This window comes from Botrytis sinoallii, assembly GCF_014898435.1.
Source record: "Botrytis sinoallii strain Bc 23 chromosome Unknown BSIN_034, whole genome shotgun sequence".
Taxonomy (NCBI): Eukaryota; Fungi; Ascomycota; class Leotiomycetes; order Helotiales; family Sclerotiniaceae; genus Botrytis; species Botrytis sinoallii.
The window spans coordinates 115824-135923 of record NW_024066061.1 but is presented as its reverse complement, the minus strand read 5'-3'; the positions used below and the strand labels follow the sequence as shown (position 1 = coordinate 135923).

General features: G+C 40.4%; 6 protein-coding genes across 6 annotated transcripts; 3 read left to right on the top strand and 3 right to left on the bottom strand.

Annotated features, from left to right (window-relative positions):
* Nucleotides 1–221: 221 nt before the first annotated feature.
* On the bottom strand, nt 222–2726 carry EAF02_011638 (uncharacterized protein; the record flags this gene model as incomplete). Its single annotated transcript, XM_038907685.1, has 2 exons — nt 222–2224; nt 2273–2726. 2 exons carry the CDS (start codon nt 2724–2726, stop codon nt 222–224), a joined length of 2457 nt encoding a protein of 818 aa, XP_038752502.1.
* Nucleotides 2727–3924: 1198 nt separating this feature from the next.
* Nucleotides 3925–6278, bottom strand: EAF02_011637 (uncharacterized protein; the record flags this gene model as incomplete). The annotated part of the gene is made up of 11 exons (XM_038907684.1): nt 3925–4265; nt 4327–4374; nt 4453–4501; nt 4572–4629; nt 4688–4755; nt 4812–5036; nt 5136–5283; nt 5363–5642; nt 5690–5748; nt 5802–5898; nt 5954–6278. The coding sequence occupies 11 exons, from the start codon at nt 6276–6278 to the stop codon at nt 3925–3927; spliced, it is 1698 nt and encodes a 565-aa protein (XP_038752501.1).
* A 1039-nt stretch (nt 6279–7317) lies between these two features.
* On the top strand, nt 7318–8933 carry EAF02_011636 (uncharacterized protein; the record flags this gene model as incomplete). The annotated part of the gene is made up of 6 exons (XM_038907683.1): nt 7318–7394; nt 7473–7715; nt 7764–7885; nt 7941–8321; nt 8384–8667; nt 8724–8933. The coding sequence occupies 6 exons, from the start codon at nt 7318–7320 to the stop codon at nt 8931–8933; spliced, it is 1317 nt and encodes a 438-aa protein (XP_038752500.1).
* Nucleotides 8934–9306: 373 nt separating this feature from the next.
* Nucleotides 9307–10983, top strand: EAF02_011635 (uncharacterized protein; the record flags this gene model as incomplete). The annotated part of the gene is made up of 1 exon (XM_038907682.1): nt 9307–10983. One exon carries the CDS (start codon nt 9307–9309, stop codon nt 10981–10983), a length of 1677 nt encoding a protein of 558 aa, XP_038752499.1.
* Nucleotides 10984–14589: 3606 nt separating this feature from the next.
* On the top strand, nt 14590–15316 carry EAF02_011634 (uncharacterized protein; the record flags this gene model as incomplete). Its single annotated transcript, XM_038907681.1, has 2 exons — nt 14590–14645; nt 14707–15316. The coding sequence occupies 2 exons, from the start codon at nt 14590–14592 to the stop codon at nt 15314–15316; spliced, it is 666 nt and encodes a 221-aa protein (XP_038752498.1).
* A 2841-nt stretch (nt 15317–18157) lies between these two features.
* EAF02_011633 (uncharacterized protein) lies at nt 18158–19949 on the bottom strand (the record flags this gene model as incomplete). Its single annotated transcript, XM_038907680.1, has 4 exons — nt 18158–18397; nt 18497–18709; nt 18771–19371; nt 19435–19949. 4 exons carry the CDS (start codon nt 19947–19949, stop codon nt 18158–18160), a joined length of 1569 nt encoding a protein of 522 aa, XP_038752497.1.
* Nucleotides 19950–20100: the final 151 nt, after the last annotated feature.

Sequence of the window (20100 nt, the reverse complement as noted above, 5' to 3'; positions counted from 1 at the left end):
AATTTTTTATCGCTTGTCAAAATGTAGCCTTTCTAAAGCCTGCAACTGGAATTCGCAGATAAGTGGGCCAATACAAGAATCAAAATGGAGTTCGAAGTATATCATGTGGTGAGCTTCTCCCTCCGCTCTAGCTTCTCTCTGTATGCCCAATACTTTGAAGCTCGTTCAAATGCAATTTTGGCAAGATTTAATGCCAGACAACAGTAGTAAACCTGGGTAGGTCAAATCGACACCTGAACAACCATAAGATTCATTTTTTGCTTGCTCGAATCTTTCTTCAGCTCATCCATCCAAAATTCCCTGTACAATTGACACAATCCAACCCTCCGGAAGATGGTCAAGGTATTGACATCCAACACTTGCTGAAGCGCTAAGCCCGTCAGATATCGTTTGGTTCCACGATTCATTGAAATATTGCCACTACGCAGACGAGCGAGCGTCAACGGAACCTTACTTGAACTATAATAACCCAATTTACCGTTCTTTGCCATTCTCACATTCGAAGAATCTTTGTCTTCTTCTCGCATTAATAAAATAGCCAAACTGTTTACCCTTAGGCCGCTAGCTACTGGGTTCGAGTCTAACGCGACGAAACCAATTATCTCGCCTTCGCCAGAAGCGTTGGCCTTCAGTTGTACCAGGGTTCCCGGCCAGCGACCCGCAGACACGTTGGGTGCGAGGTACTGGGTATTGTAGCCGTAGTTATTAAAGTGTACTTGAGCTCGCTTCAAGTGGCCTATCAGAATCATATGGCCGGGCAATGTTTGTGTAAATTCATTCCCTTTGTCTGGAAGCGAGCAGTCAACTTCGAGACAGTGACTTAGCGGACCTCCGGATGGTTTCAATCCCGAGTGACTGTACAGAAAATTGATCTTCTCATACTCCAGAGAGGCCCATGACCATGATGGCGACTTGGCTTTGAATTCATCTCGTTCTCGAAGATTTGGGAGTGCCGCTTTCAGCCTTTGGGCTGTTCTCGATGAACTAATAGGCACATTCCTCAAGAAGGGTGTGTGTGTTTCAATGTTGCCTATCGAAAGTTGACTCATCCCTTCTGCTACAGATGAGGCGGCTTTTGGTATGTTTCTACCTTTCTTCGGAACAAAAGTATAGTATTCTTCGCCCAACAAAGACGGGAATTCATACTTTCCACTACCTATCTTGGGCTGAGAGGCGACATACCATAGCAAGCCATACTCTAGGTCTTGCTTCCATAGACCAGCCAGATAGTCATACTTGTGAATATTATGGATTTGAGTTGCAATACCAGAAAGTGCAGGTAGCTTGTCTGTGTGATATGTCAAATTCCGAACAGTGAAGCTCGATACAGCTTCATACCAGTCTTGAAAATATCGTCTCTTCGGATCCAAGGTATTAATACACCGTGGCTTCCATTCTGGACAATGAAGCCAAGTTTTAAGCCTATAATCGAGCCTATTGAATGGATGCGAATTGCCATTCGGTGTAGTTTCTGTGGCGCATAAAGTAACACAAGACCAGCGAAGACCATCCGGACAAAACTTGAGAGTCCGAGCTGAAAGCACTTCTTCCTGGAAAATCCACCCACGACTGTCCAGAATCGTGCCCTGTTCGTCGTCTCGAGGAAGTTGTGCAAATATCTGAGTATTAGAACCATCGTGTTCTATTTCATAGACGAGGGAGGGTCGCTGCTGGTGTGGGTCGCGCTTCGCAAAAAGTCCTGCATCTGCACGGTCGCCATTGGCAGCACCAATTGTAATGACGGACCGAGAGTAAATGTCTCCCATTACAGCGAGCTCTCTGGATTTGTCTTCGGCTGAATCTTGGATAATACACAGAGCATCTACCCAAAGATATTTGATTGATAGTGCTCGAGTAACTCTAATTGCGTCTTGAGTCGTCTTGGAAAGCATTTGAACAGGAAGAGCGTTCAAAAACTGAAGATGATTTGCTTTCTTTAATTGCAATTGACCCTTTTTGCCCCAACAATAACTCAAAGTAGCATAGGGAACGATCTGCCCTTTTGGTTCTACGAGACGCGGCGCAATACTGGGATTCTCGTCGATATATATGACACGAGTAGGGAGCGTCCCTATAGTTTCTCGGCAAACCTTGTGGTTAAAACAATCGATCATCCATGTACTTGCCAATTTCATAGATGCATCGAATCCATCAGCACCGTCTTCAAATCGCTGATCCGGAAAGCTTAAAAAGGAAGATTTGGAAAAGACCCTAGGTAATTCGCCTATGGAAATAAGTCGAGGAACAATATTAGAAGCAAGGTATTACCAACCGAAAAGTGTATTCAAATCCATCTCCACCGATAAATCACCAAAGTGGATGTTAAAAGACCCCGACCAATTGGTTCCATCGTTAATCTTCACAAAATTACGACCGTCACTCGATTTTGAAAATTCTCCTTTCTGTGTTAATATCACTCGCGTCCGCTTAAAGATCGAGTTCCACAACAAGTAATCTTTTCCATCCAAGACCATTAAATCCAAAGCAGCAGATAATTCATCACTCGAGGATCTATTCACATTGCAACGTAGTCGAGCAGTCATTAATTTGCAAAGCTGGCAGTCGGGTCGAAAGTCGTCCCATTCTAATAAACGACGCTTATCATGAAAGAAGAATCGATGGCTAGAGTACGCGGCTCGTATTTCTTCAGTCGCTTCTTTTTGGAAAGTAACGCCAGTCTGCTGCAAGGGAACGAATGAGATGTTTTGGCAAGAGGTGCAGAGCATGGTGAGATTACTGTAGTAGGTACTGGGAAAGGCTAGTTCAGTCATTGACTTCGATGGTAAATGCAGACATCTTCAGTAAGCATCACAGAGACTTTATATGTTGCTTGTGATCCTAGGTATCAAAAGCTGAACACTTTCCAATATTGCGGCGTTGTGGCTTTATTTATGTTTCTTGGCAAATGTCAGCGTTGATATTGACAATCCACTAGTAAGGAGAATCACATTGATTGAGCGAGTTAACTGCTTGCTTTATATCCTACCAAAGATAATGGATGGATGGGACTATTTGCTTCGGCTATTTCATCTCATGAGGTGAAGATTTCAGCAAACTCATACAATCACAGTAACTCTAACATTCAATAACCATCCAAAACGGAATGCTTTGATAGTTCACATGATAGACAACTTAGACTGCGAAACTTTTCAACGCAATGCTTCAAATCTCAAAATAGCGCTACTTTTCGATTTTACCTCAAGGCGAATATTGTACCCAAAATTGAAGAGACAGAGATTAAAATTCCCGATTTTCTACCCCATTAAATACCTATAACTGATAGATCATCTACTTCAAAGCAAGTAAAAAGCTACTCCTGATAATCTCAGCTGCCTCAGAGCATCAAATAAAAGACCACAGTAAACACCTCTAAAGATCAAGGAGATTTCCAATACATATAAGAGTCACAAACAAGAACAAATGTGTCATGCAACGAGAAGAGACAACGAGAAGGGAGAGAATTAACGTGACTGCCATGAAAATTGCAACACAATCTTAACCCCGCATTTAAACAATAAGCTGCTCATGTCACTTATCAATCAAAAAAGAAAAGAAAAGATCAGACACTTGAGAATAACTTTAAATTCACATTTTGGCTTCATATGCAGAATTGGATCAGATAATACCAATAAATAAGGATGCCGAAAATATCAATGTTCGAGATCTTGAGCTGTGAAAACGTCTCAGAACAGAGTCGGTCAGAGAATAGAGTTGTGGACTTAGTATCAAGACATGAATATACCATCTCTGAAATTGGCGAATAATTTGTCCAGGTCAAAATTCGTTGTTCCCCATTTCTATGATATTCTGATCCACACGAGCCTTGAAATGCTAATTATAAATCGTCTCTTTCATTTCATTCGTATCTTCGCGTGATTCCTCTACCCTCTCATTGATCCACTTCGTTTCCATCTTCTTGAATCCTCAAGACCACAACTCTCTATCGACGCCACCCCAGTTAATGAAGTTAATCCCCTCTTTCCTCCATGTATCATCTTCTATAAATGTCTTGTTGCTGTTTAAGACCATATTTTTCGGGGCATCTTTATTATAAAGTGGCCAATATGGAAGGTTTGGGCTGATACTAGTCGTACTATTGGATATCGTGGATAAAGAGCTATTGGACAGAACGTTTGGATCGTGATAATTCACAAATGAGATATAGGCTTTACCGATATTTCGTGATAAATCGAGATAAGGCTGATATTGGGGGAGGGGACCGAGAGCACCGGAGATGTTTTGAAAGGAAAAGACAACATTCACGACTTGGGTTTGTCAGCTGTGTGATTGTGATAAAAAAGCAGGGGAGACAGTAGCGAGACTTACAATGCCTTGCGCCATCGGTGACCGCAGCATTCCAGAGAGGTGTATCGACTGGTGGGTGAGAGGAACGTTAGTTTTGCAAGGATATAACGTTATGGGAAAGGGGCAGGCTGAGAGGATGAGACTTACAGCGATAGCTATATACGGATTGAGCAGCAGCGGCGTAGATCTCGCACAGCTAAATAAGAATCCTTGGGTTAGAAGCTGGTACTAAATGAGAAAATAGGATGGGCAGGAACGTATGTTACCTTTCGGCGACCGGATATCATAACTAGATCTCCTGCGATGGCAGCACTACGTCTCCATCTAGTTCTTGCATTAGTACGGCGAGGACCAAGAATATTCATATCTCAGGCTAACTTACTGTAGTCCCTTGGACGGGAAGATTGTCGCATTGGTAATGTAATGTGGAGGTTCATTTGCAGGATCGTTCTGTTACTGTTAGTTTTTACTATCGAGTACTTGAACGACCACTTCAGATGACATACAGGATACAGCTCAAGCAACTTTCTAGCAGTTGGTGGCGATAGGGCATAAGCATTTGAAGCCCGATATACGAGTAGATTGTTGAAAATAGCTGTCTCGTTATCTAGTCCGGCAACACCAAAACTAGTTCCTTCATCGCTATTCGCTCCAATGAGGAGAGGGACCTTGATGAACTTTCCTTGGGGTGTTAGGCTACTGGGGTAGTCAGTTAGGAAATCACCATCGACCTAAGGTAAAGTTAGTGTTGTTTGAAAATATGCAATTGTCTGATTATCGAAGTTGGTTTTCAATTGTTAATATACAGGTGAAGAAATGGTGTAACTTGCCATGGGATTCCATTGTTGGCTGACTTGTGCTTTCCATAACTGATCTGAAGTCAGACTTCGTAAACAAGCGAGTTTGTTTGTAGATGTCCAACAACCGGTGGCTCGAGTTAGATTCTCGGTTGGTACCGTATAGTAACCGAGGGGGTTCCTACAATGGTTTAGAATTTGAGCTAAAGCAGGAGGGCCAGGATTGCCAAAACAAAAGTCAAAAAAAGACAATCTCGTACAGACTAGCCCCAGTAGGACTTCCAGATTCGATTATTGCTGCTTGGAACAAATCGTCATCTCTGCCGTCGTAAGAGTACAGATGATAACTAATGCTTTGACCGCCAGCGGATTCTCCCCAGACCGTAATCTTTTTTGGATCTCCGCCGAAAGATGCGATATTCTCCTTTATCCATCTCAATGCTAATCTTTGATCAAGAAGTCCAGCATTGGAGCCTCCTTCAGCAAGTACTTGAGGTGTTTGGAGAAAGCCCCACACTCCGAGACGATAGTCCATGGACACTACTAACGTTAGAGATTTTCTAAACAAAAAAGCGAGTTAAGATTACCTGTAATAATAGGTTGCCCAGTTTGTTGTCCGACATGTGTGATGCCAGAAAGATTGTATCTGGGAATTATTAGAATTGTATTGAACATCTGAAATGCTCTTAGAATACTGACTGCGGATCTGCTGTCGCTCCAGTATAGAATCCACCGCCGAATATCCAGATCAAGACAGGCAAATTGCTGTCAGATGTAGTTCCCGCTGGCCTTATCACTAGGTTGTGTATCATTTAGCAATCGTCCAGCGTGTTCTTGACTGATTACTATACCATTGAGAGTGAGGCAGTCCTCAGAAAGATTAAAAGTTGTTCCATATTGGTAACAACTATGACCATAATGTGTTGCATCTCGATATCCAGTGAACGAAGTGTTCAAGGACTTCGGTCTAGCAAATCTGAGGTCTCCCAAGGGCGGAATAGCATAGGGTATTCCCAGGAATTGGTCTTGCTGCCATTCAGGAACATATTTCCCAATGTATGAACCATTGGTGACGGTCACAGTAGGGGAAGTAGAATTGATTCCCAGGACGGATGACGGAAGAAGAATACTTGTGGACAGAACAGCCAGCAAAGAACGAGACTTTTGCAACCGCATCTTGTAGTACTATTGAAAGTAGCCTCTAGATTCCAAAACAGCGACTAAATTCGTTCAATCGAAATTGGAGACATGAATGACAGATTTGGTGAACTTATGCTATTTGGAAAACCTTGGCACCTGCACTATAAGTTCCATTGAGATAAATGATTTGTCAATCATGAGATTGTAAAAATGGGAGGCAATGATTTCAATACAAGTACCAGGTGTAGAATCATACAGGAAGATTATCCACTACTAAGATCAAATCATCCCCGCAGCAATTCGAGGTCATTGAAGGCTTCTTTTTTTGCTAAATGTATATTGCTTTGCCGACCAAACACCCAGAGAGGTTGTACCTCGAAGATGAATCCCAACACTTGATTGGTACTCTTTCAATGGAAGAATTCGAACTTGTTGTAAGATATGCGACCATCCCACCATTCGTCCATCCTACATGTCACTTTTGATAGCCTATACAAGGGTTTCACGGAGAAACTATTCCCATTCATACCGGACGTACCCCGGATGAAGATGCACCAAGATGATACCATGTTCATATTGCATGTATCAGGGCGTCGGTGAGAGACTTGGCATGATATCAACTTATAATGTAGTATATATTTCTACGTAAATGCGAGTATAAACATCCGGTATGATGAGATAATATAAATAGAGCCCCATCACATTTTGATATCAGAACATTAAATCTATTTTTGAGCGTTGCTTGGCATCCCGAGGTCACTTATCACAGCTTACAAAAATTGTGGAGTAAAGTTTTATGCCACTTTTGACCGCCCAAACATAAGATTTCACTTAATGTATTCTCCGTTCGGCTCGGGCCGTTTTCTTCGAACTCAAAATATCACTTCCGTCAATTCTATCCACCAAGTCTTGTCTGTATTGGAACAAGCAAGACAATTCGTTTCATCAAGTGTTGCTTATAATTGAAAACTATACATTTCGATTATCAAAATGACAATGGGCACTTAATGTAGGTGACGAAGAAGAGTAGCTCTGAGAAGGAACCTCGTTCGGCGACAGTGTATGCACAAAGAAAATGGAGTTTATTCTTCGCTGTAATGCATTGAAATGCAGGAAAGAGTTGAAGGATCATGCAGTGGTTACTACCTGCAGGTTTGTCTTCCATCGATTTCCGGTCTCATATGTCATATTCACAATTTCACTCTAAATTTCATTACTTATTCTTTACAGTCATGTCTTTTGCATCGAGTGTGCAAATCAATCCCAGCTTTCAACAAGCTTACGGGAGAATCGACGAACAACATGTCCCGCATGCGATATGCATTTACCAAATCCCGACGATGTTGTCGTTACAAATTTAAACCCGAGTGAGGACTATAAGACGAGCGTGTTGAGTGGACTCAATCCAAGCGTCATAATGGAGTGTGCAGGCCGAGCCTTAAGTTTCTGGGCATATCAAACAACTCAAGAGATGTTTGTTTCTAAAGTCTGATGCTACAAGCTTTACTAATGAGCTTCAAGTGTTTATCAAGAATACCTTGCCAAAAGTTTGACAGACAAGTATTCAACGCTGAATTTTCAGATGGACAAGATAATACATGATGCAAACAGCGAAATATCGAACCTTCGCAACAAAATGCAGGGTGGGATCTTATATGGTTTCCTCTATTCCCAAATAAATACTAAACACTGATGTAGGAATGAATTCTGACAATGATGCTTTGAGAAGAAAGAATGAGGAGCTCCATCATGATCTCAAGGAGAGGAATAAGAAGTTACTTCAGACCCAAGAACTTTACGATAAAATAAAGCGCAGAGGAATGTTGGATCAAGTCCAGACTGCGGCTTCAAATGCAGTTGATGATACATTACAAGCAACGTCAAATGGCAATCGCTTTACGGACAATCCAGGCACAAATGAACACAGACCACCTCTTTACGCTAATCAACAGACCGGTGGACTGAATCGTACTGGCGGTTTTCACGACTCAACCATGCCGCCCCCACCTCAAAGAAGACGACATAGTAGTGAGTGGGATACTATTGGTAGCCAAGGGCAAAGTCACGTTTCTCAGAAATGTACGAAAGCATCTTGTCATTACTCAAATTCAACCATGAATTAATTACTAAGAAGATTACAGATAACCATGTTCAGGCGACTCCTTCTTCTCATCGACAGCCTTTAGCATCCAGCAATTTTCCTCCTACGAGTATCGGCATGAACAACATACAAAGCCATATGGCTGGAACACCTTTACCTTTACCCCATGGTCGAGCTACCCCTCGTCGAACTCCACTATCAAGTATCAATGTTAATTCTGGTCAGCCGTCCGGTTTTGTAGGCTACGGTATGCGAGCAGGTCTAAAAGTGGGAAATCCAGGAGCATCTTTAGCATCAGACTTCTCTAGACCAATGGTCGATCAGGTATATCAATCTGTTTTGAACACCTTTTACAGGCTATGCTAACTTTCTCACAGTAGCGCAGAGATCTGGCTCAAATCTTCCGTTTAGTCGTGACTCAGGGCTTGGAACCCCCTCAATTTCTCGGGGTGGGAGTAACTACTATTGATGTGGTTACTGATATTGCTACTCAAATCAATGTGTCTTTGCTGATCAAACCAGATTCAACGATTTCTGATGCGACTATACCGTCAAGTCTACGATCTAGCTATGAGTTAGAAGTCATATAGCGCTAAATGTTATATCACATGAGCTTTCTTTCTCAAATGCAAATTATCCTCTGGAGTTTTCTTTGTTGGTATTTGAGACACTTGGTAGGTCCCTTTGTTTACATTGTTTTCTCAATGTCTTTGTTTGTCAGTGATAAACAAAATATCAATAATCATAATTTTTGGAACAGAGGTTGAACAGTCAAAATTTACGACGATATATAATGCTTTCTTCGGATTCATCCAAATTCTCCAGAATCTCTCTTCATCTGCATCTCGCAACAGCCATCATAAATAACCTATATCGTTAGTAAGTGAAAACTAAAAATTCTTGAAGAATCTTGATCACCCACCTCTCGAAAACTCAAGACACTAGGTAGGCGAAACTTACATCATGGATGAGACATTCTACCCAAGAATGGTCAGACGTATATCAGGAATAGAGAGTCTCAGAATCAATACTTCCGTGCCACAATATGTGTCGCAGGCGACAAGTAGCTCGGCACCGGAATGTCGATATCCCATATCAGATTCTCCACGCGCCTCAATAGATCTTGATCTTAGAGAAGTCAGACACACAATGTCAATGTCGCCAACCAAAAATCGTCTCCAGAAATACTTTTGGCCTCATCATCAACACACAAGACGTATAGTTGTCATGAAGAGGAAAATCATGCGGAGAATCTCCACTCCAAAGAGGACCACTTTAATGGCTTTCCGGGGACATAGTTCGACTAAGATCAGACAAATGATAGTATCTGAACCTTTTAACGTCGCAAAAATTGTTGATGGCCAACCGGTGCAGATGACCAGATATTATGAGTTGCCAGCAGCTCCTAGAATATGCCTCCCACTCAACTCGAACCCGGTCAATGTAAGTGAGCTCGAATCCCCAAGTCCAAATTCACAATCCTCATTTTGTCTTCAAAATAGCTTGCTCCCAGGTCTCACTATCAAGCTTCCTAAATTAACAGCAACTACTATAGAAGGTAGGAAAGTCGATCCTACAATACAACCACACCGTTCAGTCAGAACGCCCCCTATATTTACCAGAGAAGCACAAGCAACCTTGAACGAAACGCGGGCTTGGAAAATCTACGCGGAAAAAACACACAAGGCCTATGTCAAGCTCAGTAACGCAGTCCGAGAAGTCGAAAACATGGACCGACAACTTGAGGAAGAGATTCATCAACTCAAATACAAGAACGAACAACTTGAAGAAGAGGTGCGAAAGTTCCGCACGGCCCGTGCTGCTCCAAGCCAACAAAAAGCCTTTGCAGACCACTTCAAGATGTTGTTCGAGAAAGAATCGAAAAAGGTTGAGTTTCTTGAAAATGAACTCCAGATTGCACTCAAACACTCAGCTGAAGAATCCAAGAAGGTCGTCATGCTTGAAAAAAATGTTGAGCTCGCAATCAACCTCGCAGATGCATCTACAGCATTAGCTGAAACCCTCCAGGCTAATGTTCCAAAGCGAACAACATCACAACGATCATCGAAATCGACTGAAAGCTGGAGCGATTCGGATGAAGCAAAGTTCCATGTAGTCAAACTTCTCGCTTCATCCTCATCGTCAGCGATTCCTTCGCTCGACAGCTCACCTATGCCATTATCCTCTGATGATTGTACAGGCTGGATCACAGCAGCGCAAATCTTGGAACTCCCTGCACCAGAGAATCATTCAGATCTCGAGGTCTGCGAGGCCATTCCATCAAAACGTAATTCTCTGACTATGATTGAGCTCCCAATCACTCCCGAATCTCCAACCGAACTCCCAGCCTCCCCCGAATCCCCGATTCAACCGAGCCCTACATTCACCCTGAAGATTTTCGTGTCTCCTACTGTTTGCCGCATCCCCATTTCTTCATCTTTTACACTTAGCTCAGCTGCGTCCGCAAGTCTAGATTGGTGTCCGAGTTTGTCTACATGGGAATGGTGCAGCGTGCCGGATTTGAGGTTGACAGACTTTGTGAAGGAGGACAAGAAGAGAAGAAGATGCTCGGGGAGAGTTTTCGAAGGAACGGAGTTGGCGAGTTTCAGATTGGGTGATTGCTCTGGTAGCAGTGCTTGAGAAGTTGAGGAAAGGATATGAGGCCCTTGACACAGGTCTTGGGTGGAGAGAGAAAAGGTAAGTGGATTTTTATTTGGATAGGAAACAAGGAAAAGGCAGGAAAAACATACAAACCAGGTACAAGGTAACGAGTTATGCTTTATGACTTTTTGTTCTATTGTTTATCCCACCTTTTGACTTTTGCAATTTGTTCACGATTTATGATTTCTTTGTATTTTCTTCAGAAGATATCTGCTGGTCGGAGACTCATCAGTATAAAAATGAAAGCTTTATAAGACTATACAGTACAAAAATATAAAATGATGTTTGATTTTTTTTCAAACCTAATCGAAAATATGATGATAATAAAATGATTGATAAGAGATATGAGATGGCAGGAATTGAATTGTGAATAAGTATATAGTATATGTAGAGAGAGCAGAGAAAATGAGTAGTCCAGATTCGCAGTGCTTGTTTCAAGTAACTTAAAAGATTACGTTGAGTTTTTCGAGTTCGAGTGCTTCTCTTCTCGAAGGCTACAAGATTATGAAATATATGATAGTGTTACTATTATATTAGTTCGCACTTGAAGATTAACACATACTTTCAAACCATCTAGAAACATTATGTTCGAGGCAATTCAGATACCATAGAAAATATAACTTAGCAAATCCATCACAACTCACCTCCCGATTCTGAGATAGTGAGTGACCGGGTCCAGTACATACAGCCTGGGCTGGAGTAATTTATGGATTTACATACTACAAGATGATTGAAGAGCTATCTGATAGACAGGTTGAATAGCGCTAAATTTAAAGAAAGAAATTAGTGGAGCTTTAAGTCTGACTTTTCTTTGTTCTTATTACTTTCAAAGAGGAGATGATACTGGTCAACTACTGTTAGTCGAAACACGTGTTTATATTTAAACTTTTTATTTATACTCAGGATTGTATAAGAATTTTCGATGAAACTAACTTTGATGAGAATCTGATAAAAACAAAATTTATTTTTCGAGGAACTAAATATGTAGCAAAATGACGATTTTTGATGTGATTTTGTAAAGTGGCTGATAGCAGTTGACAATGACTGATCCGTTTCTTATTATTTTTGACATTGAGTAATAGAGAAGAAAGATACACACAAATAACGTAATGCGGAGGTTTTGACAAAGGAGATAAAAGCCTATGACTTGTTAACTCGAGCCTGTCGCTTAAGGCACGTCTCGCATGAGAGCAGGTCGGCCATAGAAATCTCATCAGATACGATGCGATTTAGAGAATTAGCGACTAAGAAACACTTTTCATGTTGCTGCCACGGTAAAGATTCCTGTACTCAAAACTAAGCAAATTAAAATTTTGGTGGGAGAGCTCGAATTCCTATTTGCGGAGACTCATCCGGAAGCTGTGCCGGCTCGTATGCTGTGGAAACATGACAACGATATGGTTCCTTGAACGTCATCTCGTACGCCAGACGAAAGCATACTTTCATGCGAATTTTGGAGATTATATGTGCACCGCAGAAAAGATGTGAAACGCGTTTGATGCGTGCGCCCCAAAATGCACGTATCCGCATTCTCTGGTGCTTTGTGTTTGAGAAATCTGTCAATTGTAATCACTCGCTCCATAGTCCTTCATGAGACAGCACGCGAAAAGAGAAGAATGTAGTTAATATCTCGTTCTCCTCCGATGTAGCACATATTGAACATGAATCTGGAGCCGAGTCTAGGCAGAGCCATAATACTAGGTATGTGATGTCAGTGCTGACGCAGCTGTATACCCTGGTATGCAATAGAATCAGTAAAGTGTCGGCTCGTATCGTGGTATAAGGGCAATTTTTCAAAAGAATCAAACCCCAAACTACGGAAAAAGCTTGAGCCTCATTAATGCTTCTCAAATGTGAGCTCGAAATCCTTGAAACAACAGAGTCTAGAAATTCAGATCTTTAATCTTTATTTGCTCAGCTGACTTCTTGGTGCATATCTGTCACTTATCAGATAGCTTGAAATCGGGATTGGCGAACGGTACAGTAAGACCTAGAGGTCCTGCACGAGGCTCAAGTGAACCATGCTCAAGCCACGAGCATTAAAAGGGCTCTTGACTTCATTGCATCCAATTATGGATCTTGATTTAAGTGAGAGCCTTTACTTTGCAGCACGGCTATAACTGGGTGGCTGGTGACGAAAGTGTGCAATTTAATATGTAGAGTTTATGAACTGTTGGTGCGAGTGTTCGAAAATGCGCAGTGATGGTCATGTCGTGAACAGAAAACTGTTTGTTTCTTCTGCGACTATCCGCCCCGGAAAAATTGTACTTTTGAATGGCAACATGTGTTCGTGGGAATGCTCAGTCCATAGTCTCTCATCTCACAAAGCAATGAGCTGACAAAGTTGATTGTGGTGTAGACAAATTCAAGTTGACTCTAAACCTGGATGTTCATGAATAGGAAGTTGCATTACGTAAGCAGTGTGACTATGAACGTCTTATTAGTGTCCCACCCGTTGTCCCCCAACGTCCCCCAAACATTTGAAACATCAAAAAATAGAATTTCAGCACTGATTCATACTTTTATCAATTATATCGGTCGTTGAATCAGAATACCATGCTAAGGGTGAAGCTTTCTACACGATGTTTTGTATTAATCACATCGTTTCAGGTTCCTACCACCTTCCAATTCCGACTGCACAAGGTACAAATTGCTTGCTGCTTCATTTCATTTCATCGCTCTAGATCTTTCTAAGCTCCAAGATATGTTCTTCAAACATCCAATAAGGTTAGAGAAAGCAGGGGCTAATGATATGAGCCACTTCGATACATTTACGATGATGGCTGTCTGCGAGCACAACAGGTCTGAAACGGGCCGCTCATGACCTGCCTTCCACGACATCTGGCCTGGTTTGCATGGTTAAAATATGGACGATTGGTTTCAAAGCTATCGAGCAGACTGTGCCTCGTACAGCTCGAACTATGACGATGCCACTTTCTACTGCTCCCCTGAGCTGCTTAGTCGAGGTGCATAGCCGATACCCTTTGAAAGTCTTCAAGGAAATCAGCAATTATATCTGCGATTTCAGTATTCCACTAGCGTAATTACCCATATATCTGCATATTGGATGTCTTTCTATAAAAAGATCCCTACCGCCATTGCTGGAAATGGTAAAAAGAGCGCTCTTCCTATATCCAATCACACGCCCTTGTTCGTGTGATGTCTGGTTATCTAACTTTCTAGCCTCATATTTGTTCATGAACTTGAATCAGCTAGCTTATAATGGGGTCATACTTTCGAATGCCTTCACTCACTTGAAGAACGATCTTGCATAGCCATACCGTCGGGCCGTTTCCCCTGCGTCTTGCATCGTAGATATCCTACTCGCTATTTGTAACGATACTTTGTTAATCTTTTCTTAGATTTCCAAGAGAAGTGTTCTTCAGGAGTTGTGTATAAAGTTCCTAAGTTTTCTTCATTCTATTTTCCCGCGCAATCATTGAAATTGAGATCTATGAAGAGTGTTACTTAGGTCACTATTGTCTGTCTTTGACTCAGACTACCGATTATCCAGCTCACATCCCCTTCATTCTTGTGATCAGCTTTATCATCAAGCATAAAATCTCTCATGTTACTTCTTACACCATGTCATCAAACTCCGCGTCAACTCATAGGCAGGCTCGGGAGGAATCCGAACCCAAGTATGTGGTACCACAGATAACATCACTTATTTGTTGTGATTATCTTACTGACTTTCATAAGCACTGAGAGTAAATCTCATCATCAACATTACCATCACAACGCTGATCTCAGTCGATTTCGCAATTCTGTTGGCCCCAAAAAAGAAGGATCTCCCCATCCCTGTACAGAATCTCCCGCAGGTCCTCATCCACAATCCACCCACTTCGATCACCGACCACAACAAGAAGATTTTTTTGCAAGCAATGCAGCTAGTTTTGGTGGCTCCAGCCATGATGCTGGCTATATGTCAGAAAATGACTTGCATGAATTGGAAGCTCAAACCCATGAACCTAGTTCCCAATATACTTGTCGTCACTTGGGTTACTTCTCACACGACTGCGTAATGGCATCGCACTACGACAATCAACTTACCATTGAGGAAGATCCGAACGAACAGAATAGCTCTCCCCAATCAGAAATTCAGCGTGTAACGACAAATCCGACTACAGAGAATGGCATACAAGTATCGAACAATGAATTTGAAGAAATGCAAACCTATTCGCCAACTACCGAAATTTGGACTCTGCACGAGTCTCGAGATGAAAGAATACGACTCGGCTTACCCGGTGGCCAAGAAATCCCCTTAAATATATTTTACTACGATGAAGATCTTGATACCGAGGCACGTTGAGTTCTTTGCGCCATTCATCGGGGTTACCTTCAAATCCAGGCTTTTGCCAAGCACGCACGTCAGCTCCACATCCTCTTGGAGATTCGAGTACCAGAGCCTTGTCGATTCAACCATGTTTCTGTCTGTTTTCATTTCTTTTGATTCTATCGTCTGAAATAACCGGATTTTCTTTACAGCCAACGATGAACATGATCTCTTCATTTCTCTTGTCATAATTTTATATAGGTACATTAGCTAGTTGGTTTCACAACCATATTTTCAGCATATCAATTGATCCCTTGCACCAACTTCCTCCTCCTCATCTTCCTTATTCATCATATTCTCATATTCTCATAGAGTCATAGTGTTCGCATCGATACTTCCTCATACATGAGAAGAACTCGCCAATCATTTAAACGTGGATGCGCCGCTTACCCACCCCACCAAATGTACTTCTCCCGCCGAGTACGATGCACAGCGTGAGATATTTTCTTTCATGACTTTACTTCAAGATTCCTGCCAATTCTCATGGTTGACCTAATCTCTGCTTTGATTATTGAAATGGTTTCTTTCTGTGTTTTTAGTTTATGCATGCACTTCCAATAAAATCAACTCATTCCACATAAATTTCTTCCACAGACTCACCCAAGTCTCACAAAACACTCTCTGAACATCCAATATTCAACCGATCTTCAAGTCTTGAGATCCTAAAATTCAAAAGATAATCAATATCCTTACCTAGGTCCTCACAGCATACCATCATCCAGTTCCCCCCATGATCATTAGCATTCATCACATTTCGATTTTCGATCTCCTCCCATCCGATGTACCTCTACGTGACCCCCACCATCTGCCAGCTCTTTAAACAGCCGATTAGCTCCCATTCTGGGAAAGTGAATTTTCCCTCCAAGATTTTGGTAGTGTTTCTGATCAAGATCAAGACCAACGAAATCAAATCGAATGTGTGTTTTATAGTAAAAAAATCTTCTTTTGTCTTTTTGAAACAATCACAAAAACAGATACATCATTAGCTTTATCAACACAATAACTATATCACCTCGATAATGCTTGATTATATTAACCTAATTCTATCAATATAATTAGCATTTAAAATCTCATGGGGACAATTCACTTCCCCCGACTACGCTTAAAGAGCCACCTATTATACTTACTTGGAATGTGAAGTTGATATTTTAGGTTACAGGAAGATGAGCTGATTGATATGAATTGAGAAACATGAGTTGACACGAATCGAAAGAGATAGAATCAAAGATGTGACGAATACATTGAAATACAGTACTAGCCAACTCCCTGTGGTGGCAGAATCCGTGGTTGACGAATAAATCATTTTGTTAATTGTATTAAAAATTTCAATAGTTAATATTATATTGAAAAAATGGGTCATACAGTATTAATGTGATTAACTTTTATATATATATATGATTAGAAATTTTTACTTTAAAAGGACTTAGAGAAATTTTCGAAATTTATTGATTTTTCAAAATTTCTTGATTTTCGAAAGTTTTGATTTAAGGTTATTTACAAATAAAAAAGTTTACTTGTATTGAATTCGATTAATAATCGATTTCAAAATATAATTATATATATTAGAATTGATTAAGATTCTTGTTTAAACAGTACATTCTGTATTGTATAGCACAGTGGTAAAGCTTTTGATTGAAGAATAAATCGAAAGTAAAGTGAGTGATCTGTGAACAGACCCCCCTTTAGATTTTCGGCTAATACTTTCCGTTCACCTGTCCTACCCTTTAGCTTTTATGCTCGCTCCCCTCTTCCTTTAGCTCCTACGCTCACTCCCTTTCTTCTCTTAGCTTCCCCGCTTATTCCTCTTCTCTTCCTAGTTTCTACGCTTGCTTCCCTTCTGTCTACCTTTCCTAAAGCTCTTCAGCTGAAGGGCCTTTATTTTCTTTATATTTATTAAATATCAATAATAAACGGTTGTCATTTTGAACTGGAAAAATTCGTTGGTGACGAAATATGTATTTCGTTAGGGACAAACAAAGTTTGAATTCAATAATATATGTATCAAATATTTATATGGGGATTTATACTGACATTTTATTCGTATATAGATATTAACTCTGTCACCACAGGGACTACTATCAGCCGAAATTCATTTTCACATCAAAAACCGATATTTTGCTATATTTTTAAGATCAAAAATCTTTATGATTTATAAATCGAATTGTTTCAAAATTTATTTCTACAAAGTTTTTATAGTAATAATTAATATTTTTGATATCTTAATATTCTCAGAAATTTATATTATAGAAATTCGTAATATTGAATTAAATTATTAAAAAAGTTACTTGATTTTCGTTTATTTTATTAATAAATCTAATTATTTTGAATTAATTCTAAGTTTCAATCTATATAATATAATCAAAAAAATCAAAAAAATAATTAATCTTATTTTTATTAAATTTTGATTAAAAATAAATCAATAAATAAATACAAAAAAAGTTATATTATATTAATAATAATAAGAAAATTTAGGATTATAAATAATGAGTTTTGGTGTGAAAATATATTTCGGCTCATAGCAGTTGGCATTTATTGTAGCTGGAGGATCATTACAGGAATTTCTTGTTGATTGTTTGAAGTATATGTAGTTACTGTTGTGATTTTAAAGTCATAAATTCATAAGGTCATAAAACCATGAAAAAAGTAGCAATATAAACACAAGCTCCATGGGCCTGACACTCCGCTAGCCCGTAAAGCCCTCTCCCCATATGGTCACAACTATACTATCCCGAGTCCAGGCTAATCCCACCCTATAACCTCCATCCGTGTCTAGTAAAGATCAGAATGCAAGGTCTAATCAGTAAAGCCATCTTTCGCTTAGCAAAATTTAAGGCTTCCCTCATCCCATCCCATTTCACACTCGATATCCTTCAACACTGCGCCGATTGGAGTCGCATATGTAACATCACCAAAGCCCGAAATAACCGATCCATGATGATTACCACCCCAAATCATAGCCACGGGTATGAGAGCCGCAGTATGCTTATCAGCATCTGTAGTGTCAATATCGATATCATAGATTAGGGCACCAGAATCGCCTCCACCAGATGCTGTTTTCTCCGTTCATCGCTCCGACAAATACACATTCCTCTGAACATCCATGACCGTTTTCATGGTGGATATTTCTGATGCCATTCAATTCACATGCCAGCCAACCCAATGTTCGACTTGGTGCTTTGAAGTAGAATCTATTTGTGCCAAGGACCGAAGACGAGCTCGGATGCTTGATATTGAATTCCTCTGAATCTTGTAACACCTGACACTTTGAATTGAAAGCTTTACATTCGTCAATTGACCACTGATTTTCTTTTGTTTGCCTTGAATCAAACTGGAGATTTGAGTTTCTTCTACGAATCTTGTTCGAGGTAACTACAATGAAAATTAGTATTGCTGCGCAAAAAAAGATCTTGAAAAGGAATGAAGGACTGACTGTGTTACTGGTGCCAACGCAAAGATTTTTGATAATGGCCCAATCGAGATTTCCAGTATAACCAGGAACTTTGCGCCATTCTTCTGGAGCAGTAGAAACGTAGCCAGCATTAGGACAGTAGTCTTCAGCCGCTTTGTATCGAATGAGACATGACTTTCGATGGATTTCTTGTTTTTCTATACGCAACATATACTCTTCGTCGATATTCGCCGCATCTTCGAAGCGTACGTTTTTGGTTCCGAACTTGATGTTATCAAGAGCAAATTTCAATCTTCCCTTGGTTTCACCATGATCCTTCATTGCAGGTATAGATACTTGCAATTTTTCCTCTCCCTTCTGATGTTTGTAGCCGGATCGAAAGTTTTTGTCCGGGAAAGCAACGTGTCTGCAAGTAAGACTGTAGATATCATTATTATGTCTCAGGAAACCAGTCAAGGAACCAGCAGTATTGTATTCTTCGCGTCCGATCGAGAGTTCAGGAAGTGGAGTGTATTCTTCATATATATTTTCAAAATTATGTGTGAGATCAACACCTCGGTTGCTTTGCAATGCGGAGCTTCTAAGTGTCGAACTATAAATTTGACAAATGTCAATGAAGTATCTTAATATGTCAAGTCAGTTGAATATCCCCATGAACAAGTTGGAGTGAGTAAGAAATACATACTTCTCAGAAGTCTTTTTCTTTTGGGAGATGATCTTATCCATGCATTCCAGGACCTTGATAGCATTTTTCCTAATTTTTTCAATCTCTCTGTTGTTTTCAATCTCTCTGTTGTTTTCAATCTCTCTGTTGTTTTCAATCTCTCTGTTGTTTTCAATCTCTCTGTTGTTTTCAATATCCAGGAAGTAATCTGGGGTTTGAATAAATAGATGAAGAACAATCGGATTGTCGCTTCTATTATTTTCGAAGCCAAGTCGAAGAATATTCAAGGTCCATGTACAGTCAGGTAGCTCAGAGACAAGAAAATCTTTGAGCGAGGAGCGAATGTTGGTTTCGAAGTCTTGAATGTATTGCTGATCTTGTTGACCTTGAACAGCGAACGCATTTTTCTCTGGAGGATAATGAAAGTTGTGTGGACCGAGGACGACATTTGGTGCTTGATTGGTAGCAATTACTTGCTGCCATTGAAGACCATAGTTGCACTGGTCTTGTTCTTTAACAAGCCAAGGATGAGACATGTTGTGATGTCGAATATTTTCCTCTTGAATATAAGTTGAATTTTCTGAAATGATTCTGTGTGGAATACTAAGGAATGTCCTTTCTGAAAGTATTGTTGATGTTTCTGTAATGGGAAGAAACAAGCAGAGACTTTATGTCTTTGCCATGTCG